The sequence below is a fragment of the Hydra viridissima genome, unplaced genomic scaffold (assembly GCF_058129835.1).
Source record: "Hydra viridissima isolate aposymbiotic clone 2 unplaced genomic scaffold, HvirCarnegie_v1 scaffold_9, whole genome shotgun sequence".
In the NCBI taxonomy this organism is placed as follows: domain Eukaryota; kingdom Metazoa; phylum Cnidaria; class Hydrozoa; order Anthoathecata; family Hydridae; genus Hydra; species Hydra viridissima.
The window spans coordinates 14,192,821-14,218,741 of NW_028324308.1; the positions used below are offsets into that span (position 1 = coordinate 14,192,821).

A 25,921-nucleotide genomic window follows, 5' to 3' on the forward strand; every position below is an offset into this window, starting at 1 on the left:
GGTTTTAAAGTGGCTATTTGCGTAAAGTGATTCCACGTTAAATGAACGTTTTATTTTGAGAAGCTAAATTACGTTACAAATTCAACGCGTATTCAACGTTTCAATTACCGCAATTTAATATACAAAAACAGACATTGATTCAACGTTGAAAACACGTTGTTTTTGTCACTGTAACGCTTTTTCTACGTTGCGACCGGTTTTCAACGTTGATTCAACGCTGACATGTTTGCTGGGTAACTTATATAGAAAAACAAAGTATTCTTATCTTTGATATAAAATTTCTTCCCTCGTTTATATAACAAAAACTTTCTGGAATAAAATGAATTATATAAACCTCCATAAAAACATGATTTTTTTTTTACCATTTCCTATTTTTTCTTCTCAGATGTTAAAAGTATTTCAGAAGCAGCACAATTTTAACGATGGTATTTATTACTGCCATATTATGTGTTTTTTTATTTTTAAAGACGATTAACATTAACCGAATGTTTAAGAGATTAAAAAAAAAAACGTTGCAACTCATGTCTTAATAAATAAGTACAAATGGAAAACATTTCTCATCCCACACCTAAAATAGTATTGTTAAGAGCAGTATTATTTATTCTGCAAAATTTTTAATTAAGAAACTTGAATAAAAAGATGAGATAAAAGCCGAAGTAAGTTTGTTAAAATTCATTTTAAGCTGACTTACCATGGTTTGGTCTTTTTTGAACTGCTTCAAAGATACAATATATAATTGGGAAGACAAATAAAATTGGACTCAATTCTTTATATTTATTACTTTGGTCATTTGGCATCCATTTCAAGCTGTTGTTAATTGAGGCGAGAAGAAGAAAAGTTGTGAGCAAAATGGTATGGAAAACAGTTTCTCTTATTTTCTTGTAGGGTTTTATAATTAACAAGAATGACAACAAGAACAAGATTGTCAAAGCCTTCCACATTTCTATTAACTGCAGCTCTTGCTTTGATCCGACCTCTGTTAACACTGTTATGGTAGCCTGACCAGCGTAGTAAAATATGCAAGTCCAACGACGGTTTTTTCGGAGTCCTTTGAAACAACAACATAAATAATCTAATTTATGAAAAAAACGTAGGAGGCACAAACTCAACACGGGAAGAGCTATTACTAAAAAAGCAGCAAGTAGGAGAGCAACCCGATGCTGGGCTGATGCGGGGTTGAAGTAAAAATTGCCTGGAGAAATCCATACCCTTGGATAACTCTCTCCGTCGATTTTAATATAGAGCATCAGTTGCAATGACACTCTAAAAACATTCCAATAAAACACAGAGCTCACAACAGGAAACGAACGCTTATAAACTTCTCTGTCCAAATGTTTAAAGTAATCGCTAAAAACTTTAACGTTCAAGGTTTTAATGAGATGAATTACAATAGCAGTAGCAAAAAAACTTATCAGCCAAAGAAATGCAAAAATATAATGGAGCCAAACTTTAAAAAAGTCGGTCATGTTTTCCATAAAGCAGTGTGGTGGAATCAAATCAAAGCTTATATGCATTCCAAGCAAGCTGATAATATTAACTGCAGCTTTCCACCAATTAGGCATGTTATCCTTTACAGTAAAAACTTGGTTAAAGGTGATGTAAAAAAAGGTAGTGGGTAACAAGTACCAAGCAAAAGATCTGTTGTTCATTAAAATGACCAACAAATTTATCACCATTCCTACAACAAATACAACTAAAAGTAGATAAACTAACATCATTCTGGGTTTTTCTTTGCACTCTATGCAGGAGCTGTTTGTTAACAAGGCAGAATAATTTTCCAAGCACTCGCTGCACAATATCGAAGTCTGGTTTCTTCCCTCTACGCACTGCTTTTTTTCATCAAAATCACAGTTTTCTGAGTCTGAACAAGTTCTGCACAAGTTTTCTGGGCAAGGGTAAATACGTTTGTTGTAAATCCATTTATTCTGTGGGAACTGAATAAAGTTTTCGTCGCAAACAATGTAATCAACAGAGCCATCGCACACACATCTCTTTTGAGAATCATTGAACTTATAACCGAAAGAGCAGTTTGGTAATGTCATTTCTACTCTTTTAGAAATAGAAGCTGCAATTATAACTACAGAAATAGTGGTGCTTTCGTTCCCTAACAAAGTTAAATTCACAAAGTCCTTGTTAACAAAAAACTCTCCCAAAAATATTTTATCTATTTTGATTTTCACTTTTTCGTCAACAGACTGAAGACGCTCGTCTCGTAATAACAATTGTAAGCTAAAATTTTTACCAGGCTGCTCAAGCTGGGTCTGGGGTATCTCAATAACAACTGCGTTAGTGACGATACTGTTACTAGAATTTGTAAATCTAAATCCTCTCCATGATGAAAGTATATCAGTCGCATTTTCCTCGAAGCTTGATCGACACGTGTTTAACGTTGAAACAAAAATATCGTGGCCTTTTGAATCATACGCAGAGTTGTTTACAAAAGTGACATTCGTTGTAATGGTGGAGTCCAACTGAAAAAAACAGTGTTTCTTGTTTGGTGAGGGAAGCCATAGCCGCATTGATGGCCCTGGGACTATCGCATAAATCGCACCTCCACTACTATCAGCATGGTTAGCATTGAAGTCTAGCGTAGAGTTATTTTTTAAAACAATTGTGGATTGGCCATGTATTACTAGTGCTCCCCCTTTTCGACCGGAGTTTCTATAAAAAGTTAGTTCTCCTTCTACAACAATTTTAGAAAAATCTAAAACTACCGCTGACCACTTGTTGTCAGAAGCCAAGTTTTTCCCAGCAAACTTTAGTTCTCCATTTACAACATTAACTGCACCCTGACCAATAAAATCGGTTTTAATATCTTGTGTGCTACCGTTGTTAATAAAGACGTTTTTAAAATTAACTGACGCAGACTTGACCATCATGTTAGAACCAATCATTGCTTGATTTTCTACAATTTTGCTGTCTGCTATCTGTATCAAACTTGGAGTTTTGCTATTGTTGATTATTTGCATCCCACCCCCAGACAGCGTAGCTATATTTGTTTTAATATTAGTATTTTTAAAACTGACTACGCTTCTTTGAGAACTGTTTTCCAATCTAACATATATTCCTCCGCCACTAGTTGCATTATTTGATTCGATCAGAGTGCTTTCGAACTCAAATGTATTGTTTACACCAGAGTTGTTTATTCGAATGCCCCCACCTGATAGAGAGGCGGTATTCCTTATTACAAAAGTGTTATTAAAAAAAAACATGTTGTTGTGAGATCCTTCTTCCATTTTTATGTACACTCCTCCACCGCATCTTGCCTGATTATGCATAATATTCGTACTATCTGCAAATGTTACTTTTTTATTGCCAGACCCATTCCTAAAATATAATGATATTCCCCCACCATTTGCGATAGGAAGGTCATGGCATGATTTGTTATCGCAGCCTTCCATCTTACAACCTTGGTTTGTTTTTGGGTTTGGGTTGTATTGTATGTAGGTATGATGAAAAAACACTTTCTCAACTTCTTTGCTATTGCTACCATAATCAATATATATGCCTCCAGCGTAAGAACAGTTTGAAACATGGCATTTACTATATTGAAAATTGCAGTTGTTAAATTTTCCATGTCCTGGATTTAGCAATAGTATGCTGTATCCTTGACTGTATTCAATATCTACCCCCTCAAACGAAAATAAAGTCACATTTTTAAAGTAAAAAGTGCTCGATACCAATAGGTGTTCTTCGTCTTCTACAGAATAAGATGCAATAGTATGATTCTGGCCACATTCACGAAACGTTATTGAGCTGAAAACAATGTCAACTGAGTTTATAACTGTTATTCCAGAACTTCCTGTGCATGTGATTGCTGTGAGATTTCCCATTAACGTGAAGCCAGTCACATTAACTATTGATAAGTTTGTATTTATTTTGGTATCTAACACAAAGAAGCACGAGTCAGTTAGCTGCAAACTTAGAAAAGCTGCTTCTAATGTCGGGCAACTCCAATATGTATCATTGTTAGCTTTACACGACTCATTCTTTTTAAAAGTGATTATCTCTGAAAATCTTTCATGAGGTCTGAATGATGAAGAAGCATTTTGACCAGACACTCCAATTGCTTTGGTATAGTCATTGTGAATGCCAACAGGAGCAATGTTGTTTTCGATATTGACAAAAAACTTTCTGTTATTGCAATATGAAGCACCAATACTTTCAGCTATTGCCGCTAACATTACAAAATGCAAGGGAGACATGACGAGTGTTCTAAAGTTTATAAAAAGATTTTGATATACTCTTAGTTAATTTAACATTATAAACTTCTAATTTCTTTTTTTGCTTTTTTTTTTTATCATTTTAACAACAGTTTTCTCTTCATTTGAACTAAAATTAGATATACCTAAACGATAGTAAAGATGTTGTTTTATAGACGTTGAAAGTTGCAGTCATATGCTCAATATATTATGCTTATATATTTCATATACATCACTTTAGCATTATCGATAAAATCTATCGAATCCTAAGAAAATCACAATTAAAAAAGTATTCGCTTAAAAAACGAGCTTTCGAAAGTAAAAATTCATTTTTATGATTTTCAGAACCGAAGACAAACACAAAAAACAATAAACCTTATTTAGCCTTTTTCTAAAATAAAGTTATGTTATGTGAATCATTATCATTATAACAACATTTTTCTCTTCATTCATCTTGTAATACAAGATACTAAAAGATATCTAATTACATTTTTAAAGCTTCCCCTGTAAATCTACCGTACATGTATAAGGTTCCAAGAATCAGAACATAAATTGTTATAATCAATGAAACCAGTTGATGCAAAACAAAGTAGATAATGTAATATAGTAAGTAAGTAATTGAAGAAAACCCTAATCTTCGTTACAAGAGAAATAAATTTATTTATACACTTGTTATACTTTATTTATATATTCATAATCTATTTTAATGAACAATATGTTTTCTTTACTTGTTAAGGTTATGATTGCTGAAACTGCTTTCAAAATCATATAGTAAATCTGTTATCTATCTGCTAACATTTTTCGTATTTTTTATGCAAGCGTCCATTACATATATTACGTTTATTTTATATGTGATGTATTACATATTAACCTCTGTCATTTCTGTAAGTTTTTTGAAATTCGTTATTCGATTTCTGATGTAATGTGGTGAGTACATAAAAAATCTATTTCTATTTTTATTTATTACACTTGATATACTTTCTTTGCTAGTCTTTTAAAAATTGTTGTTTTCAGCTTTTTCTTTGAATTTTCTCGTTGCTGTCTCATGAACATAACTTAAATATTTTCAAGAAATTGACAATAACGAATTTAGCATAGCTAAGTAACATGCTTGATACCATGGCCAGAGTTGTTTTCTTCACTAAAAAAAGTTTTAAGAACTTTTGAACCTACATTTTACTCAACGTGTTTTCTATAAGGTCATTACTAGATTTTCTGTTTTCATATTCATTACATAATTGCTACTCGAATGACGTCATGGAAAACATTCGTGGCAATATAACTTTTTATTTTTTTTTTTTAATAAGAGAAACAAATGGTTAAAAGAAAATAGTTTTCCAGCTATTACTATATTTAAACGAATCGTGCAAACAAAAAGGAAAAAAACTCGGAAATTTTAAGAAAAATTTGAAAATAACAATTTAAAAAAAAAAACTGGCACTGAAACAAAAAAGTTATGCACTTTTTATTATGCCTTCACAATGCACCACAACCACTGATCTCTATAATTACTGGATAGCGCATCTTTAATATCAAAATTGACGCCGAAATCGCCATATTGGAAAGCCCCAGAACGCTGAAATCTGATATGTGCGATAAAGCGATAAAGCGATAAGCCAAAAAACAAAACTTAAAGCTTACGGGATTAAAATTTTTGGGGCTTTCCAATATGGCGATTTTGGCGTCAAAAAATAAGAAGTTTTGCTCGGAGTTGCGCTATCCAGTTGTTATAGAGATTAGTGACCACAACGCATCAGAAAACGAATGGCGACTATCAAAAGTTTAAAATTTTGCGGAAATGACGGGGGATAGTACATTTATTACATTTTTGCATAAATTTCATTTGTTACATATATCACATCTGTTACATGTAAATATATGTAGTATACAAAAAATAAAATTTAATTATTATATGCATATACTACACTAATGAATCAAAAGTGTCTTTACGGGTTAAATAAAAGTGTTATATATATATATTCCTTTTTTAAAGATTGATTTCTTAAATATAATTTAAATAAATATATTTGCTGAAATACTATTAAGAAATTTGAAAAAGGTTTGTACTGTTTTCTATTAATATTCTAATATATGAAGTTTATGAAATATATTTACTTTATGTATATATTACAATTATAAATCAAAAAAGTTGCGGGTTTAAAGAACGTTTAATAAATGTAACTTTTACAAACATGAGTTTCATAAAAATATTTTCGTTTATTTTATATTTTAGCTGAAATACCATTAAAGAATATTGAAAAAAATTTAAACTAGTTTATTAACAAACAGACAAAACTCTTCTCTTACTCTTTGAGAACCAATTAAAAAAACAGCTTTATAATCATTAAGTAACTTGCTAAATAAAGATGCAGTTTTATAAGCGATCAAAGTTACGATCATATATTCCAAAAATATATCACTTTAGCAGAGTCAATATAACCTAACGAATCCTAAGAAAAACACAAATAACAATAAGCACCATATTTAGGCTTAATCACTACGTACTAACCTTAACCGATGAAACGTTTTTTACTTTATTAAATATATTTTCACAAAAACTACTCTTTGTAAAAAATAAAAATGACCAGACAATAGATCAAGTAATTCTTAATCCATTTTAAATCCTTTCTATTATTTGACGGCTTTGTTAGAACTGATAAAGTTTGTCAAAATAAGAACACTTTTTCTTATTTTGACAAACTTTGTCAAAATTATAAATACTTTTATCAGTTCTCACAGGATTAGTTTTTTATTTGGAATTCAATTTACAGGCGAACTTAATGCACTAAAGTTTCATTCACAAAAATTGATCTGTACATCTGGAAAAGTAACTTACCGTGAAAAGAAGAACCACTCAAATCAAACACCTCGGGCAGTTGCCAAAGCTGCGCAGCTCACATGAAAGAACTCATTTTAAGTTTAAAAGACGATGATTGACGTTGATTGTTTCAATCTAAAAACGGCGAAATGCCTTTGCGCAGGTCATTGAGAGCAAATTAAGTGGTGAAATTAATGTTGAGTCATCTAAATCAAAGTTGAAGGTGGACGAAAGATTATTTTCTGAATATAAGAAATGCTCTATTTGATTAATTTATACATATTTGTGGAACTTTGAAAAGTCGCCTACCGAAAAAAAATGTTCAAAACGAAATTCCAGATGACAAAAGAACTGCATTTTCCAACCAATGGATACGAAATTGAATGAATGAGTTTGGATTTTGACTCATGCAAACAAGCGGTTCCAAACCAATCAAACTGACAATGTGGAAAGCGTAGCGAATCATTTGAAGAACATTTGGACTCCAAAAGCTCATCTTAGATAACAATGGGATGGATCCACCCTGAAATACCGAGTGCAAAAACAAACAGAAGCTGTATTTCAAATTCGTTACAAAATTTATCCACTTATAAAAACTAACCTCATAATACATATACAATAAAATGGCATTTTATAAACAATCGAAAATACTTGAATTATAATCTCGCGGCAATTGAATCTTTTCAAACAACCGTCAACAAAGTAAAAACGCGAGATAAATACAGCCTGCCGTTATCTTTGCACGATCAAATTAAATTGGATTTTCAACATTTTTTACTAAAACTAGTAACAATTGTGGTCTTAATAAGATGCAAGTGGTGGAAAAAATCCGTGAGTTATATAGTTTTGATAACAAAGAACCAAAATGTCCTCAGACGACAAGTTTTTTGATGATGACCCCATCACTACTAGAAAAAGCGGATACCAGCTCATTGATACTTTTCCATACTTAAGGAATTCAAGATGGTGTTGTGTAAATGTAAATTGTAATTAGGATACCAGCTCATTGATACTTTTCCATACTTAAGGAATTCAAGTTAGCGTTGTGTTTTTTAATGGAAAATTGTTATTAGATTCTAGCTCATTGATATATATTTCTATACTTAAGCCGATCTTTTTTTTGACGTATTAATATCTTGTCAGAACCTGCAATGAAGTAGTAGAAAAACGTTTCTTTTGTCGTAAGCTATTCTAGAGCAAAGACTTTATCATAATCCATAAATGTAAAACAAGGTTTTAGTTTGTAGTGTCCGAGGGCTAGCGTGTGAATGCCGTCTTGCAAGATGTGTCTTTTGTCGTCGTTAGCGCTGAGTACTACTTTGTTGATTTCTTCGGTGTAGACATTGTGAAGATGAGATCGGATAACATTCATGGTTGCGAGCTTTTCTGTCTTGTTCATTAAGCAGTCGTAATAGTCTTGATGAGTGATAAGCCTAACATCAACATGCTTTTGAATATTCTCCATGGTTTGTTATTTTTAAAAAACTTTATTCTTTAAAAATTTCACCACAAGGTATTGATAACTTCTTGAAAGTCAAGACCTTCATTCAATTTTTTTAAAACGTAAAGACACAAATGACCGCAATAAGACGTATCACCAAACTGAACTCTCTCGCTGTTATAATAAACCGGACTTTTTAAATAATCAATGAGCTCTACAAGAGGAGGTTGAGCATAAGAGTCAAAACTGTATTTCTTATCACCGTCTTTAAACCAACACACCCAATGAAACCCACCAGTGCTTGAATCTCCCGTGTTTACAATTCCACATTCTTTTTTCATTGGCTTTTTTGGTAAACCATCCCTCACAAAAACACCTCTAAAGTTTTTAATTTTGAGCTTTTTCACAGCATCTATTAATTGAAAGTTGGTTAGAGGTTTGTTAGGTAGTACAATTCCTTTTACGTCAATCCATTGAAAGTCGATCATTTTTTTTTAATTTCTTAAAAAGTTTATCCAAGTTTCAGAGAATAGCGCCTAAAAAAGGAATGCTTGAGAAGGGTGAGTTTGGACCGAGTAATAAACCAGCTCCAGCAGATTGATAGCCTTTTCCAGTTTTAATGAAGAGTCCATCACCGTGAACATTTTTAGTCCATGGGGTGATAAACAATCCTTCTCCACCTAAAGTTTTTATCTTCATTCCTTTTCCATTTTTGCTCATGTAAAAAAGACCTTGTCCAGCAATTTTATCAACCATAGCAGAGCCAGCTGAAGAACCTACACCTACTAACAATCCAGTAGCTAGAGCAGGAACAACCTTTGTAGCAAGAGTGCTGCCTATCATACCTAGTAACGGTAAAAGAGCTCCGATGAAACCTCCTTCTATTTTCGAGTTGTATGCAATTTGTCTTTTGCTCAATTTAAGAGTGACTCCTTTACCAGCTTCATACGCTTTTCTAATTTTGTTCAATTGCGCATTAGTGATAGCGAGAACATGTTTACCGTTCAAGTCTTGATGAGAAAGCTTAATGCTAGTATCGGTTTTATCATGCATGGCTTTTTTAATTTTATCAGATTGACTCTGCGAGATGTTAATTTTGATGTTTTGATAATTGTTCATTTTTTATATATTAAAAATTATTTATTTCACTTCTCGAATATGATATCGTATTGTAATATCCTCTCCACGAAAATCAACCAAATCTCCATTCTGATCAATGATACGAGTAACCATTGTTGAAATTTCAAACAGTTTAACAGGAAGATAAATCAAATGCATTGGTCTCTCGATGATTTTAAAACCTGGACTAACATTTGGATAAAAGGAGTAAATACAATTTAATTGGGTTCCATTAATATAGGATGATCCGATAACGTTGTTAACGATTCTGATGGTGTTAATGCTTGAAATTCTAACGATATTATCCGACTCGTATTCGGAATTGGAATTTAATTTTCTTTTAGTAAACCCTAAAACTGAAGAGATGCTGTTCTCCACGTTAAAGTCAATCAAATAATTCAAACCAAGTTTAATGGTTGATTTTAAAGTATTAAGATTGATTCCAATTTGAAGGTTGTTTGGAGAGTAATTAATTTTATTTGCAATAATATAACTTCCACGTTGATCTGTTTTTATTGTGTTTAAAATAGACCTTTGCAAATACTCATTGATGTCTTTAATGTCATAGCTTCCTGATGGAATGTTAATGTTCTCCCAATTAGCTCCATTGTTCATGCTGTATTTGAAATAATTGTTTTTACTGCTTACATTTGGAATGCTGTTGTAAGTTTCAAGACAGAGAAAAGCCATTTCATAACTTTTTCCTTCGTTAAAAACGATTTTATCTAAAAATTCAGTGGTGATAACACTTGATTTTCCATCTACATCGATGATTATACCTGACATTTTTTAAATAATAATTATTTTTTAAATTGTTTTAGAAAAATAAAAAATCATCAAACCCACTTCGATACTTTCCCTCGTTCTTTTTAGAAGAGAGATCAATGACGGCAAATCCGTGAGGTTCATTCCAGCAATGATTGCAAAAGGCTTTAAATTGATAAATGTGATTAACGCTTTTTTGGTCTTGTTTAAAGAGACAAATAAAGTTAGCATTTTCTCTGATGGTATGTCTTGGAATCTCGAAATAGTTTTGAGCGAGATAAAAGCAGTCAACGTTAGAATGTCTTCCTCGAATGTAATATTTTTCACATTTGTTTTGATTGGTCAATTGCAAATCGTCAAAGATCATTAAATTGTTTTTAGATGAATCAAGATCTTCTGGTTCAGGCACATCGTCTGCTGTTTCGAAAAATTGACATTCCATATCATAATTGTCAGAATATTTTTTTGAAAGATCGTTAATAACATCTTCATGGATTAAATTCAATTTTTCCATTTCGTCTTGTACATCATCCGTTAACAAATCAACAATATCCTTTTTAGGAAGTTTATTTTCGAAGGATCTTTTGAGTATTTTGTATTCGGGTTGGAAAAGGGATTTTCCAAACACTTGCAAGCGGTTATAATCGAGCCATCCAGGTCTTAGCAGTAAATTGAGCAGCAACGTTGTTTTTCCGTATCCAGACTTTCCAACGATGATTCCTCGAATGCTTCTTGGTAAAAGCTTGTTGTTGTTTCTTTAGGTTTTTCCAATTTTACACGACAATTTCATCACTTCCATTTTTATATAAACTTTTTTATATATGTTAAAATGTACTGCGTTAAATGCAAAAGAGAGACTGAAACCATTCACTTGAAAAACGAAATCACAAAAAACAACAGACATATGCTTAAAGGAACTTGTAACTCTTGTGGGATAACCAAATGCAAGTTTGTTTCATCGCATGGATCACCTTCAGCAACAAAAGGATTTGGTGTGAGCGATTTGAAATGGACGGATCAACTTGCAGAGGAGCTTCATAAACCGGTGATTCATCATTTTAAAAAAAGAAAAGTGATTGTGAATGACATTGATGAAATATGGGCTGCTGATTTGGTTGATATGCAATCGTTTTCAAAATTCAACAACGGCGTAAAATATTTACTCATGGTGATCGACGTGTTTTCAAAGTATGGATGGATCGTTCCGTTAAAAAGCAAAACAGGTCTTGATGTAGCTATCGCTCTAAGCAAAATATTTGAGGAGAGAAAGTGTGTCAAAATGTGGGTGGATAAAGGAAAAGAATTTTACAACAGACATGTAAGAGCTTTGGGTGTACAATTATACTCCACTGAAAACGAGGAAAAAAGTTGTGTTGTCGAGCGATGGAATAGAACAATGAAAGAGAGAATGTTTAAATATTTTTCAGCCAACAACATTAATAAATACATTGACGTATTAGATGAGATGGTAAAAAGTTACAACAACACAAAGCACTCTTCTATCAAAATGGCACCAGTGGAAGCTAGCGATGAAAAGAATAAAGGTAGGGTATGGTGGAATCTGTATGGAAAGGATCAAACATTACCAGCAAAACCAAAATTCTTAATGGATGATCAAGTGCGGATTGTAAAAAAGAAGTCTCATTTTGAAAAGGGGTATACACCGAGATGGACAGAGGAGGTTTTTACAGTGTCAAAAGTTCAGTATACGAATCCGCCCACGTATAAAATCTCTGACGCTAACGGTGAAGAAATTCAAGGCACCTTTTACGAGCAGGAGATGCAAAAGACACATCAAGACATATTCAGAATTGAAAAAATCATTCGCAAAACCAAGAGCAAGTCGTTAGTCAAATGGTTGGGATATCCAGACTCGTTTAATTCATGGGTAGATAATAATGAATTGTTAAGTTTGCAAAAATGATCTAAAAATTTAATTTTAATATGTAAAATGCATGCTCCTCACAAGTTTTTTAGAAATGTTGCCTCAGCAGAAGTCCACAGTTTGGATTTACAATTAAAAATTTTGGAAGAGAGGGTTAGAGAGTTGGAGGAAAGAAGACCAAACAACATTATTGTTTCTACGAAAACGTTAGATCATCCACCTTATTTTTACGTTAACGAACAATATGAGATTTTTGCCCAGAAAGACATTAAATTTGCTGCTCTCTCACATACAATGATAGCTTTATCCATTGGGCTGAATTTGGAGAAAGGTGTTGCAGTGATAACATTAATGAATAAAATTAATGATCAATTGAATTTTAGAAAAAACGAAGTTATTATTTCAGAGTCTGTAGATGATGTTATTATGGATGTGAATAGTAACAGCAAACAGGACGTGATTGTTAAAAAAGGAGAAAAACTTTGTAAGATTAATTACATTGATTTAAAATAATTTTTTTATTGATAAAAAAATGGAAATATTGAATGAAAAACTTAATCCAGGTCTTCCAACAGCTCCTGCAGATGAAGGGCATAGTTACCGGCTTCAGAAAATAAGCGAGATACAAAAAGAGATAGAGAGTGAAAAAGCAAAAAGAGTTCATCTAAGCAAAAAGTATCATCGCGTGTTTAGGATCATTTCTAATGTAGATAATACAATGCAAACCTTATGCATTGCTTTGGGTGTGACTGGAATTGGTCTTTTATCAACCATCGCTGCTGCCCCTGTTGCAATTGCGTGTGAAGGTGTAGCTATTGGAATGGGTTTTTTATCCATTGTAGGAGGACAAGTCAACAAAAAACTAGCATTAAAAGCGGAGAAGCATGAAAAGATCAAAGTGTTGGCAGAGTCGAAATTGAATACGATTAGCGAGCACATTTCCAAAGCGTTGATGGATGGAAAAATAAACGATTCAGAGTTTCAATTGATTCTAAACGAGCTTCAAAAATTTAAATCCTTGATGGAGGAAATACGAACCAAAACCAAAAAGGGAATAGATGAAGTTACTAAAGAAAACTTGATCCAAAAAGGACGAGAAGATGCGATTCAAACGTTCAATAACCTTTTTAAGAAAGGATCAACGTAATCGTAAAACCAATTTATGTTTTTTTTTTTTTTTCCACGTATTTTAAGAAAGGATCAACGTAGTCGTAAAACCAATTTATGTATTTTTTCCACGTATTTTAAGAAAGGATCAACGTAGTCGTAAAACCAATTTATGTATTTTTTCCACGTATTTTAAGAAAGGATCAACGTAGTCGTAAAACCAATTTATGTATTTTTTCCACGTATTTTAAAAAGATGTTTTTCTTTAAAATACAAGACCTGAATAAAAGGAATGAAATTGTGAAAGAAATTAATGACAGACGAAAGAGGATTTATCAGAACAGCGTGAATGACAACATTTCAGATACGAATTTTCAAGCTGATGTGAGCAAGCTATTTAAACCCATCATCGAGAGCAATGAAAAGATGATCAAAAGCCTGTCAGTCGATCAAAAAAAGAAAAGGCCTTTCGAAGTGAACAAAGTTGGAGATAAAATGTATATTGGAAAAATGGAGGTTGAAATAGATGGAAATGATATCATTGTTGGTGGTGAAAGGTATGAAGGAACAAAAGGTCTTTGGAAACTGATGACTGAATTAACAATACCAAAGAGCTATACCGATGAAGATTTGCAAAATTATGAAAAAATTTTAATGGATAGTGATGCTATAAGATCTGATTCGCAACCGCATAAACCGAAATCATCAAGAAGACCAAAGTATCAACAACTTATTGCTCCTATTTGGGAAAAAATGATGCGTATTGAAAAGGGTATAAAAGGTCGTGGTGTTATTATTCTTCCAGGTGATCCTAATGCGTTGGTGGAAAAGCTTGAATTGAGTATTGCTGCATGGCATGCTGGGAATACAGGATCAAGAAACGAGGCTGTTGCTATTTGCGATGAGCTGTTGAGACAAGGAGAGATTAATAAAGAGGAATATAAATCGTTAATGAAGACTATTGATAAAATTATTTAAAAAAATTGTTTTATTTAAAAAAATGCTCATTGTGAACAAAAGAAGATATGTGAAAAAGAACGTTGTTGGGGGAGGTGGTATTGTAGACATGATTAAAAATTTCATAAAAAGAGCAGCTGCGTCAAGTGTGTCAAAAGCAACAGTGAATTTGCTTAAAAATGCTGCTACAAGTAAAATTGGACAAGAAGCGATTACAGCTGCAAAATCTGCTGGGACAGAGTTAGCCCTTTCAGCCATTTCCACTGCTAGAGATGTAGCTATTGATAAAGGTAAAAAAGCCATTGAGAAAATAAAGACTGGTTCATCTATTCAAATTAAGAAAATGTCTAAAAAGAACGCGATTCGAATTCAAGACCTGGTGAAAATGGGGCAGGGTATGAAAATAGTATGAAGATAGCATTTTGTTGCGATGACTTGCAATGAGAGACATTTAAATGAATTAAATAATTTTTTTATTATATAAAAAATGATAAGTACTGAGCGATTAAGAGTAACTGAGAACCCAGAGTATGATATTGGTATTGAAAAAGTTGATTTTTTTGAGTACCTTCCAACCAATCTCGATTTAAATTCTTCAGGCACGATTACTTTTGAGATTGACTGTCAATCGATTCAAACAGTACCATCAGAGGCTTACATTCTTATTGAAGGAGTGTTGAAAAAGAGCGATGGAACCTTTTACGATGCTAAAGACAACATTGCACTGGTGAACAACGCTTTGATGTATTTGTTTAATGATGTGACTTATGACTTGTCGGGAGAGCAAGTGGAAAGAGTGATGTATCCAGGTCCAGCCACCACCATACTTGGATTGATGAAATATCCTTATGGATTTCAGTTTGCTGATGGATTAAAGCAAATGTGGTATATGGATACGTCAAATCTTGTTGGAAATTCAGGATTCAATGTTAGACGAGACCACTTGTTTGCAGACACTACATCCGTTGGAGCTTTTTCGTTTAAAATTCCGTTGAAGCACATTTTTGGATTTTGCGAAACCTATTACAAAGTTTTTTATGGGTTTAGGCATACCATCACCTTTACAAAGAAAGAATGTGATGATGCGATTTATAGAGCGGTGAGCGTTAGTGCAGGAATGATCAACCTTAAAAAATTCAGACTTTATATGCCTCGCGTTGAATTGGATATTTCGAAAAAGACTGATTTCATGAATTTAATAGCTCAAAAAATTCCCATTCAAGTGGCTTATAAATCAAACAAATGTGAAAGACAGCTTATTCCAGCTGGTCAAACAGAATTTACCTGGTCGCTTGGAAGAGTTACTGACAAAAGCATTCCAAGATTTATCTTGTTCGGACTTCAGACAAACAGAAATTCCAGTCAAACAGTTAATCCGTCACTATTCGACCATTGTGATGTTAGCAATTTTTACGTGACTGTTAATGGAATAAAGTATCCAAATTACAATTACGACTTGAATTTTGGAGAAAAGAGAGTGGTTATGGCTTATTCAGATGCGTTCTCTTTTGATGAAAAATATTACGGCACAAATGAACTTGTTTGTCAATCTGGGTTAAGCTTGCTTGAATATATAAAATTATATCCGTTGTTCTTTGTGGATATCAGCAAGCAAAAAGAAAGAATGACGTCGGAAACAGCTGAATTAGTGGTAAACCTTAAATTTCGAACTTCAACTATTGCAAATACCGTTATTTTTGCAGTGATTATTTCTGACAAACTGCTTAAATTTGTTTCAGATGGAACCAACATGACTGCTGTTTATTAGTTTTTAATCTGAATAAAAAATAGATAGCAAAACGTTAAAAGAATTGCGTGAATTAGGTATAAAGGGTTACTCGGAAATGAAAAAGGATGAGCTTGTAAAAGCAATAAAAAACACAAAACCAGTCATTGGAGAGTATTCTAAAGAATCATGATTTTTGAATTGACTTAAAAAAAAATCTTTTTATAATAAAATGAGATATACAACATCGTATTTGAAAAATTTGTTGAATGAAAACGGTGTTAGTAAAACAGCAGATGATTTAATAACGTTGATGATGCTTGCGGTTGAAAATAATTTGATCAGTAAAGATGAGATTTTAGAAAGAGCAAAAGAAAAAAAAGTAAAGCCTCCTCCAAAAGAAAAAAAACCTGTTGATCCAAAATGGGAATGGCTTAGTTTAGTTAAGAAAAAACCCATCACTGTGAGAATAACCAACATTGAAACGGGTGAGGTGACTGAATACAAGTCTCTTTACAAAGCGATGGCAGGAACTGGACGTGGATGGAGATATTTAGAGCGTCGAGATGGAAAGGTGGATAATGGAATCAAGATTGAATTTTTAAATTCTGAAAAGCTTGAAAAACGTAAAAAGCAGCAAAATTGATTTTTTAACTTTTAACATGTTAAAAAAAATTGACTTAAATAAAATTCTTAGCATAAATAAAAAGATGGAAAGCATGCAAAAGGATGATCTTTTAAATGCTCTTGATGATAGCTTTGAGTCAACTTCTGATACGGCTAAATCAAAAAGTTTGCTTAAATTTCTAAAAAACGTAAGAAAACTTCCAAAGGAACATCGAATCATTTTCAAAGAAATGGTTGAAGTAGCACCTTTTGAAGAAGTGATCAGAAATATAAAAGAAGACATTTATCTGCGTAATAAATTCCTGATCGGAGCAAATTGGAAACTAAATGCTAGCGGACGTAATAATTGTCGTAAAATCACTGAACATATTAGAGAGATTAAAAATATGTATTCACGTCTTTCCAAATAATTTTTTAATTCTTTTCGCGGGGAATTAAAAAAACGGTAAAAACTTTTCGAAGAAGAAAATATGCTGAAAGTGTGCCAAGATTTAAAAAAATTGAATTGACTTAAAGAAAATCTTAGTATAATAAAAATGAGTATCTATTCTTCAAAACCAGAATTAATTGCTAAAGAGCGAAAACTTGAATGCATCGAAAAAAATTTTCTTTCCCTTAATAAAATGGGTGATAAAACTGATGCTAAAAAGCAAAAAGCAAAAACTACCGCCAAAGAGCGAAAAATTGAAAGTAACATAAAGAAAAATCTTTCCGTAATAAAAATGGAAAGTAAAACTGTTAAAGATCGAAAAGATCGAAAAGTAACAATGGCATCATTAAGAAGGGATGCTAAAGAAAGAGCTATAAAAGACTATACCAGAATGACTAGGGAAGAGCTTGTTGAGGCTATTAAAACAACAAGACCTATCATTGGGTATGGACCTGCTACTCGTAGACGAACGACTGAGGCAAGACCTTTACCTGTTAATGAAAGACCTACCGTGGTTAGGTTTGTTCAACCACCTGTAAAAGTTTCTGTAAAACCGACAAAAGTAAGGTTTGTTGTTGGTTCTGAAAGACCTATGCCTGCTCAAAGACCAAGGTCTAGCGACTTGATTTCATTCGAACCTTCTGCTATCTTGCAAAATCAGGTGACAAGAGATGAACCCTCTATTCTTAACACACCGGTTATCGATTCAACAAACGTTATTACACCTAGACCGGTTCCAGCACCAAGACCTGGTTTATTTTCAAGTCTGAAAGCAGTTACAAAAAGTGTGACATCCTATGTTGCAAATAAGTTTAATGATATTAAAGAATGGATAGAGCCCTACGTTCCTGAAGTAGTCAAGAAGAATGTAAACGAATCAGTGGAACAAATCAATGAAAAGATAAAGTCTATCAAATCACTTGTATTAAGAACAGTGTATAAACATCCCGAGTCAAAACAATTTACAGTAAAGTTTAAAATGACTGAACATTCAGCGGAGCGAGCTGTGAGACAATTTTCTTACAGGCCATCTTCTCGATACCAAGACCTTGAAGCCTTTTTTAATTTGGTAAGAGAGTCAGCCATTCAAGCCATGGAAGGAGAAAGAAACACAAAGGTAAGAATTATTTTAACGTGTGAAATGATATCTGTAAGCATCATCACTGGTGAAGAAGTGACTCGAGAAGCAACCTTTTCATCAAGATCAGAGATTATTCTAGCAGCTACAGATGTAAGAACGCTCATAGGTGAAATGGAAGAAAAAGTCTTGGAAAGTAGTGTCAAATACAATGCTTTAGGATCTAATTGCACTATATCTAAAATTTTAAGAATGGACATTAACTTTACTGATTATGAACCTCTCAGTGGTTCTTCCTACATGGAGCTGTCTGATGATCTGAAAGACAAAAATGCTTTAAATGGTCAGTCACTCGAGCTTTGAATATGAAAAATAAAAACAACGAAAGAATTGATGAAGACTTGGTTCTAAAATCAGAAGAGCTGAATTGGGATGGAGTAACATTTCCTGTGGATTATCATAAAATCAGCACGTTTGAAGTGAATAACCCAACTATTAGCGTGAATGTCTTTGGGTATGAAAATAAAAAACCTTACCCTTTGCGAATATCTGAATTTGTTGACCGAAAGCACTGTGTTGATTTGTTGTTTATTTCAAACGAAGACACTAACCATTACTGTCTCATTAAAAGTTTGAGTCGATTGATGTCTACGCAAACATCGAAAACAAAAAGAAAACAACATTATTGCCGAAATTGCTTGCAAGGTTATGACCAAGAAGAAAAGCTCCAAAATCATCAACCTTATTGTTATGAAAACGCTACAGTAAGAATTGAACTTCCTAAAGAAGGGACAACCGTCCAGTTTAAAAACTATAACAAGTCTATGAGGGTTCCATACGTCGTATATGCTGACTTTGAAAGTTTCATCAAATCTGTCAACACTTGCACACCGAATTTGAAAGAGTCATACACCAAACAATATCAAAAGCATGTCCCAACCTCCTTCTGCTATTATATCAAATGCTTTGACGATAAACTTTACAAAGAAAAACCAGTCATGTACACAGCAGAAAGCGATGACGATGATGTAGCTCAAAAATTTATAACCATGCTTGAAACAGACCTTATAAAGATTTTCGATAAGATTGATTTAATAAAAAAGAGAGTGATGCTTAAGGCAGATAAAAAGAATTTTGAGGCTGCAACTCTATGTCATATTTGCAATAAAGATCTTAACGGTGATAAAGTCTTAGACCATTGCCATTTGACCGGAAAGTATCGTGGAGCTGCTCATAACAAATGCAACTTGGATTATAAAATTCCAAAATTCATTCCCATTATTTTCCATAATTTGTCTAACTACGACAGCCATTTGTTCATCAAGAAATTAGGTGAAAAGATCACTTGTATACCTAATAATGAAGAAAAATACATCAGCTTCTCTAAACAAATCAAAGTGAGAGAATTCACTGATAAGAAAGGTAAACTTCGTGAAGTATGGAAAGAGCTAAGGTTTATTGACAGCATCAGATTCATGGCTGGTAGATTAGAAAATCTAGCTAAAAATCTAACCGACGACCAATGCAAAAACGTTAATCAATATTACTCTGGAAAGCAGTTTGATTTATTAAGAAAAAAAGGTGTTTACCCTTAGGAATGGATGGACTCGATTGAAAAGTTTTCCGAAACGAAATTACCTCCTATCGAAGCATTCCATTCCAAAGTGAATGATGAGGAAATAAGCTCCGAAGACTATGCACATGCTCAAAACGTTTGGAAGGTATTTGAATGTAAAACGTTTAAAGATTACCACAAACTGTACAACGTGTCCGACGTTTTGATACTTGCTGATGTCTTTGAAAATTTCAGAGACGTGTGTTTCACCTATTACAGGCTTGATCCTCCTTGGTATTATACCTCACCCGGTTTGGCTTGGGATGCAATGTTAAAACTAACTGGAATTCAGTTAGAGCTTCTAAGCGATATTGATATGCTTCTCATGGTTCAAAGAGGGATACGCGGTGGAATTTGCATGATCTCCAAACGACATGCAACTGCTAATAACAAATACATGAGTGATTATGATCCTTCACAACCTTTAAAATTCATTCAATACTTGGATGCTAATAACCTTTATGGTTGGGCCATGTGCAAACCTCTTCCTGTTAGAGGACTTAGATGGATGGTTGAGGATGAACTCTCCAATTGGAAATCCTTGCCTTGCATTCTCGAAGTCGATTTAACCTATCCTGAAAGTCTACAAGACTAACCATTGGAAAAGTAGATAAGCTTGTTCCCAATTTAAACAATAAAGAAAAATATGTTATTCACCATGAAAGCCTAAAACTATATGAACGGTTGGGATTAATCATCACAAAAATTCATCGTGGTATCACCTTTGAAGAAGAACCTTTTATGAAACAATACATTGATCTCAACACTGGATTAAGAGCAAAAGCTAAAAACGAGTTTGAAAAGGAATTTTTTAAGCTCATGAACAACTCCATGTTTGGAAAAACAATGGAGAATATTCTAAAGCATGTTGATATTAGACTAGTCACCACGAGAAAAGAAGTCTTACAATTATCCAAAAAACCTAATTATGAGAAAAATACCATTTTTGATGAAAACCTAATCGCAGTTCACATGAAGAGAACAAATGTCTTTTACGACAAGCCTGTTTACTTGGGACTGTGTGTTCTAGACATAAGCAAAACTCTCATGTTTGAGCATCATTACGACTACATCAAACCTAAATACGGAGATCGCGCGAAATTACTCATGACTGACACTGACTCACTCATCTATGAAATCGAAACGGATGATTTTTATCAAGACATTGCTGATGACGTTGAAAGCAAGTTTGACACGAGCGACTTTCCTAAAGATCATCCTGCTATTCAAAACGTTGGGTTTAAAGTAGGCTTGAATAAAAAAGTTATTGGAATGTTCAAGGATGAAACCGGCGGCAAGCAAATTAAAGAGTTTGTTGGACTTCGACCGAAACTCTACTCCTACAAAACCTATGAAAAAGAAGAGAAAAAATGCAAAGGGGTTAAAAATAAAGTCGTTCAAAAACACATCACTCATCAAGACTATTACGACTGCTTAATGAACAAGACAGAAAAGCTCGCAACCATGAATGTTATCCGATCTCATCTTCACAATGTCTACACCGAAGAAATCAACAAAGTAGCACTCAGCGCTAACGACGACAAAAGACACATCTTGCAAGACGGCATTCACACGCTAGCCCTCGGACACTACAAACTAAAACCTTGTTTTACATTTATGGATTATGATAAAGTCTTTGCTCTAGAATAGCTTACGACAAAAGAAACGTTTTTCTACTACTTCATTGCAGGTTCTGACAAGATATTAATACGTCAAAAAAAAGATCGGCTTAAGTATAGAAATATATATCAATGAGCTAGAATCTAATAACAATTTTCCATTAAAAAACACAACGCTAACTTGAATTCCTTAAGTATGGAAAAGTATCAATGAGCTGGTATCCTAATTACAATTTACATTTACACAACACCATCTTGAATTCCTTAAGTATGGAAAAGTATCAATGAGCTGGTATCCGCTTTTTCTAGTAGTCCCATCATCAACAAAAGAAGTAATAGATTTAGGTTACTAAAAAGTAACAGTGCCATGCTTGTGTGCAAGTCAACATTGATGCTAGACGTAATTCAATATTAATGCTGAATGCTGTTGCTTCAAATGGTGCAAAACGTCTACTCATCTAAATTAAAAGGAAAGAAAATGAAAATACAGAGGTCTATATCAATCTCGTAAAAAACCATGAGTTGCCATGGCTTAAAAAAATCTTTCGAGATGGGAATTATGTGTTCCAACAGGATGGAACTCTGAGTTATGAACCCTAATTGACCAAGCAGTTTTTTTAAAAACCAATATGAGGAACTTTTGCACTAAATAATATTTGGCTTTCCTCCTGCCAAAATTTGAATTAGCTTGTTAATTCAATATGGAGAGTTGTGGAGAGCAAGGCATGCAAAAAAAACCCACTCAAGAGTCAGGTCTCCATTATAAGAGCTTGGAACTCATCTTAAAGCAATACCATATCATTGTTTGCCAGGCTTTTCGTGTGCGTTAGAGGCTCTCATTGTAAAATTTGGAGATCAAATCGAATATTAAGGTAAATAAGTTTTTTTATCTCAAACTTTCTTACAATAAGTATTACTTTTGGCACTAAACTTTTGTTAATCTAGTAGTAAGAAATCCGTGAACCGCTGCCGCATCATGTATTCGGTGAAGCATAATCGTATGTCAAAAACCCAAGGGTATTTCTAGTGGCTCTTCGTAATTATTAAACCCAAATTATTACTAACTATGAATTAGCGACTGATAGCTAATTGCATGAAATATTGTTTTTCCTTGATATCAGGAAGATTTCCATTCGGTCTAAGTAGTGATTTCGGAAAGCTTACAAATATTACTAACACAACTTATTTGTAACTGGTCGTGGTGATGAGCAAGATTTTCCCAATAGCGGTACAATCATATCAGTTGTGTTGGCAGCCACAAAATAGTGATCAAAAGAAAAGTTGTTACTAAGAAGAAACTATGATTATGATTTATAGGTAAACCTTAAAATATGAAACGCTTGTAGATTTTGTGCATTAAATTGAACCTACTTTAATGTTAATACCGGTGTTGAAAAAAAGACTTTTCATCAATTCTGACTGAAATTGTACTGCCCATTGTGTTACTATTTCCCTTTTTAAGCAATAACTCTCGATATTTTACGATATTTTGCATTTGTGAAAAAAGAAATGATATTACACCGAGTACTGAATGTGAAGTGGGAAAGGACAATTAAAGCTTAAGATTTAAACCCCTGTTCTGTTGAAAGTGAGATAAATAAGTGAGAAAAATGAGTTGAAAAACCCATCAACTAAAACTATTCATTAAAAGAAACATAAATATAGATTCACATCGAATCCATGTAGAAAAACCAAGTTTTCTTAAATTTGGAGCAAAATTTCTCCTCTCATATTCTTATAAAAATGTTTTCTAGAATGAAAAATCTTCAAAAAAAAAATGTTTTTCACAATAAATTATTTCTTTTAGGTCAATGCATTTTTTTAGGCGGGAAGCCAACCAGACCAAGCTGGTATTCCAATCATACCAGCAGCCATTAACTCATAATCATTTTAGTGGGTAAATTATTTGAATAATCTTTAAATGCTCAGCCATTTTTAGACCTTTTAATCATTAAGCTATGCTTAAAATCAACCTGAAAGATCTTTATATGATTCACTTTCAACCAATGCAACTTTATGCCCAATCATAAATTTATGAAATGTGGAAAAGAGTCGAAGACAATTGTTACTAACAAAAAAAAAATTTAATAGTGGATGAAACGTTGGTAAAATTTAATTTATTGTGATTTTGCTAAATAATATTTCATTTATTATAAGCGTAGAATCTCAAACAAATCTTTATTGTCAATCCATGAGTTGAATGAATCTGGATAGCCAACTTAATTTACTAAAGACTTTGTTTTGGTTTTCCTTAAGATTTTTTCTATCCTAAAAATATCTTATCGTGTTTTTTGTTTTCTTCCTAACATGTTTCAGTATTTTTTTACTATTATAAGTAGGGACAGGCGAAAAACACGAAAACACGGAAATTACGGTGTTTTTCGCACTTTTACCGTGCTTTTCGCCTGTCCCTAAAGATAAGCATTAATCTTATATATCACTGGAGTTGTTTTTTATACTGCAGATACAGTAAAAACTTTTCCATTCCATCTAGTTGCGTTACCCATTTGGAAGAACCAGTCCAACTGGTTTGTGTTATTCCATTCGAAGACTTTTTTGCTTATTCTTAATTTGTGAATAACTGAAAATTTTGGTTTTGGCTTCAACATTTCGAACTTTTCTGAATATAGATTTATCCTCACAACATTACCATTCTTCTTTACGCCATAATTTTTCCATAAATGTGTCATTCTATTTTTCTACTTCATTCAGTTTTTCCTCATTTTCTATATAGTATAGTTCAACTAGACTTTGTACATCTTTATTATAAAACTCTTTACCTTCACAAATTCAAGTTTTAGTTGTCTTTCGCTCATTGTATAAATTATTTAATGCTTTTACTTCAGTCTACAGTTTTACTACAGTCTTTTAGAGCAACGAATTCAGCCTATTAAGAAAAAATGTGAATTGGAAGGATCTTATGCTTTTTGAGATTGAAAATCAATGAGATGAGCAGCTTAAATTTCATCTACATAAAGAGGAAGTTTATTTCAATTAAAGCAAGATACTATTTATAATAATTTAATCATCCAAAAACAAAATTCAATATTTTACATTGTAAAAAGTAAAAATGAAAAGATGCCAACGTCCAAAATAATATGACCCTAACAAAAAGCGAAAAACATGTAAAGGCAAAGGTACGTAAAAACAATACAGTTAAAAGTAGTACGGTTAGGAGTTTTATGAAAAAATAGGTGATTTTTAGGTTCTACGAGAAAGAAGTAGACCGGAGTTTTTAGTTTTACAAAAGAAAGAGAGTGTAAGAAATAATTTATTTAATTTAAAGAGGAGAAATTTTTAATTATGATAACGAAAGAAAAAAAGGAAAAATAATTTTTATTATCAGAATTTAAATAAGAAACATTGCACGAAAAAAAAGTATGAGCGTACCATAAATAACTCAGAGTGCTACCATTACACAAAACCAAGTGGTATCCCCACAACCCTATAAACACAATCCTCCTAATCCAAAAACATAAACACAGACCAACATACACAAAATGACCGCTGAAAAGCCCCGCCTCACAATACTATTAGTAAAAGGTTTACTTTTACCATATTCTCTTTTCAATTGTCTATGCAATTCATCATCTTTCAAATGAAAAAGATCTACAACTTTAGGAGCAATTAAGCTCGACGCTAAATGTTTTACTTTTTTAAAGAATTAAATGTATTAAACTGATTGTAAACATCATCTGTGTTCCAATAATCTTTGAACCAATAATTTATTCATCTTTTTTCTATACTTAGGATTATCAATGCTATACATTTCCTCCTGCATTAGTTTTTCAAATACATTTCTAGTTGATGCATCCTTGTTCAGTAGATAGCATACATTATGATGATATGCTGCATAATAAACTCTTTTATAAGTTTTCTTTCATATTTTCGATGTAAAATCTTCATTCAATCTTTCTTCCAGTTTTGCACTAGGTGTAGTAAAAGTTTACCAGGTAAATGCAACTCCTTGTTAACTATAAAGTTCGACAATTATCAACCTTCAGCCTTCGTACCATTAACTCTTAGCTAATCCAGTTTTTGTATTATCACATACTTTACATTTTTCTCGTTTCATGTTACGGCCCTTTTAAGAAAAGGTAAACTCAAATGTGGTACTACCTTTAACAACTGACATTTTTTTACAGATTTATTCTTTTCTACTATAAGCAGTAGCAAAAGACAGAAGCTGGATCATCCTATTTTTGACCATGTAATCAAGCATAAACATAAATCCTTTTAAAAAATCCCGTTTAAAAAATGGTTAATTTTTTTTACCATCATTTTTCGCAGATTTTTTAAGGAATGACGCAATAAAATCGACCATATGCATAAACATCAACAAATGGTAAAAATGATGGAGATCTCATTTCAATCATTGAAGCAACCGTCAACGCATGGTGAAGTTTTATCTATTTATTGTAATTGCCACAGAACTTTTAAATATCTCAATCGCAACAATTCAGCATTAAAATTTCATAAAATTTTCTATCAATTGTAAAAGCTCTAATAATAATCGATCAAAAGGGTTTTCC

General features: G+C 32.8%; 1 protein-coding gene across 4 annotated transcripts; it reads right to left on the reverse strand.

The window, feature by feature from the left end:
* Positions 1–258: 258 nt before the first annotated feature.
* On the reverse strand, positions 259–6,784 carry LOC149884198 (uncharacterized). 4 transcript variants are annotated; one of them, XM_090098523.1, is made up of 3 exons: positions 4,349–4,470; positions 692–4,215; positions 259–568 (listed from the first exon to the last, which is right to left on the reverse strand). In XM_090098523.1, exons 1-3 carry the CDS (start codon positions 4,396–4,398, stop codon positions 558–560), a joined length of 3,585 nt encoding a protein of 1,194 aa, XP_089954649.1. In that variant the 5' UTR covers positions 4,399–4,470; the 3' UTR covers positions 259–557. The 4 variants fall into 4 exon arrangements, with proteins under 4 accessions (XP_089954649.1, XP_089954650.1, XP_089954651.1 ...); XM_090098524.1 differs by lacking the exon at positions 4,349–4,470 and adding an exon at positions 6,712–6,784 and having other exon boundaries at positions 259–4,215; XM_090098525.1 differs by lacking the exon at positions 4,349–4,470 and adding an exon at positions 6,510–6,702 and having other exon boundaries at positions 259–4,215.
* Positions 6,785–25,921: the final 19,137 nt, after the last annotated feature.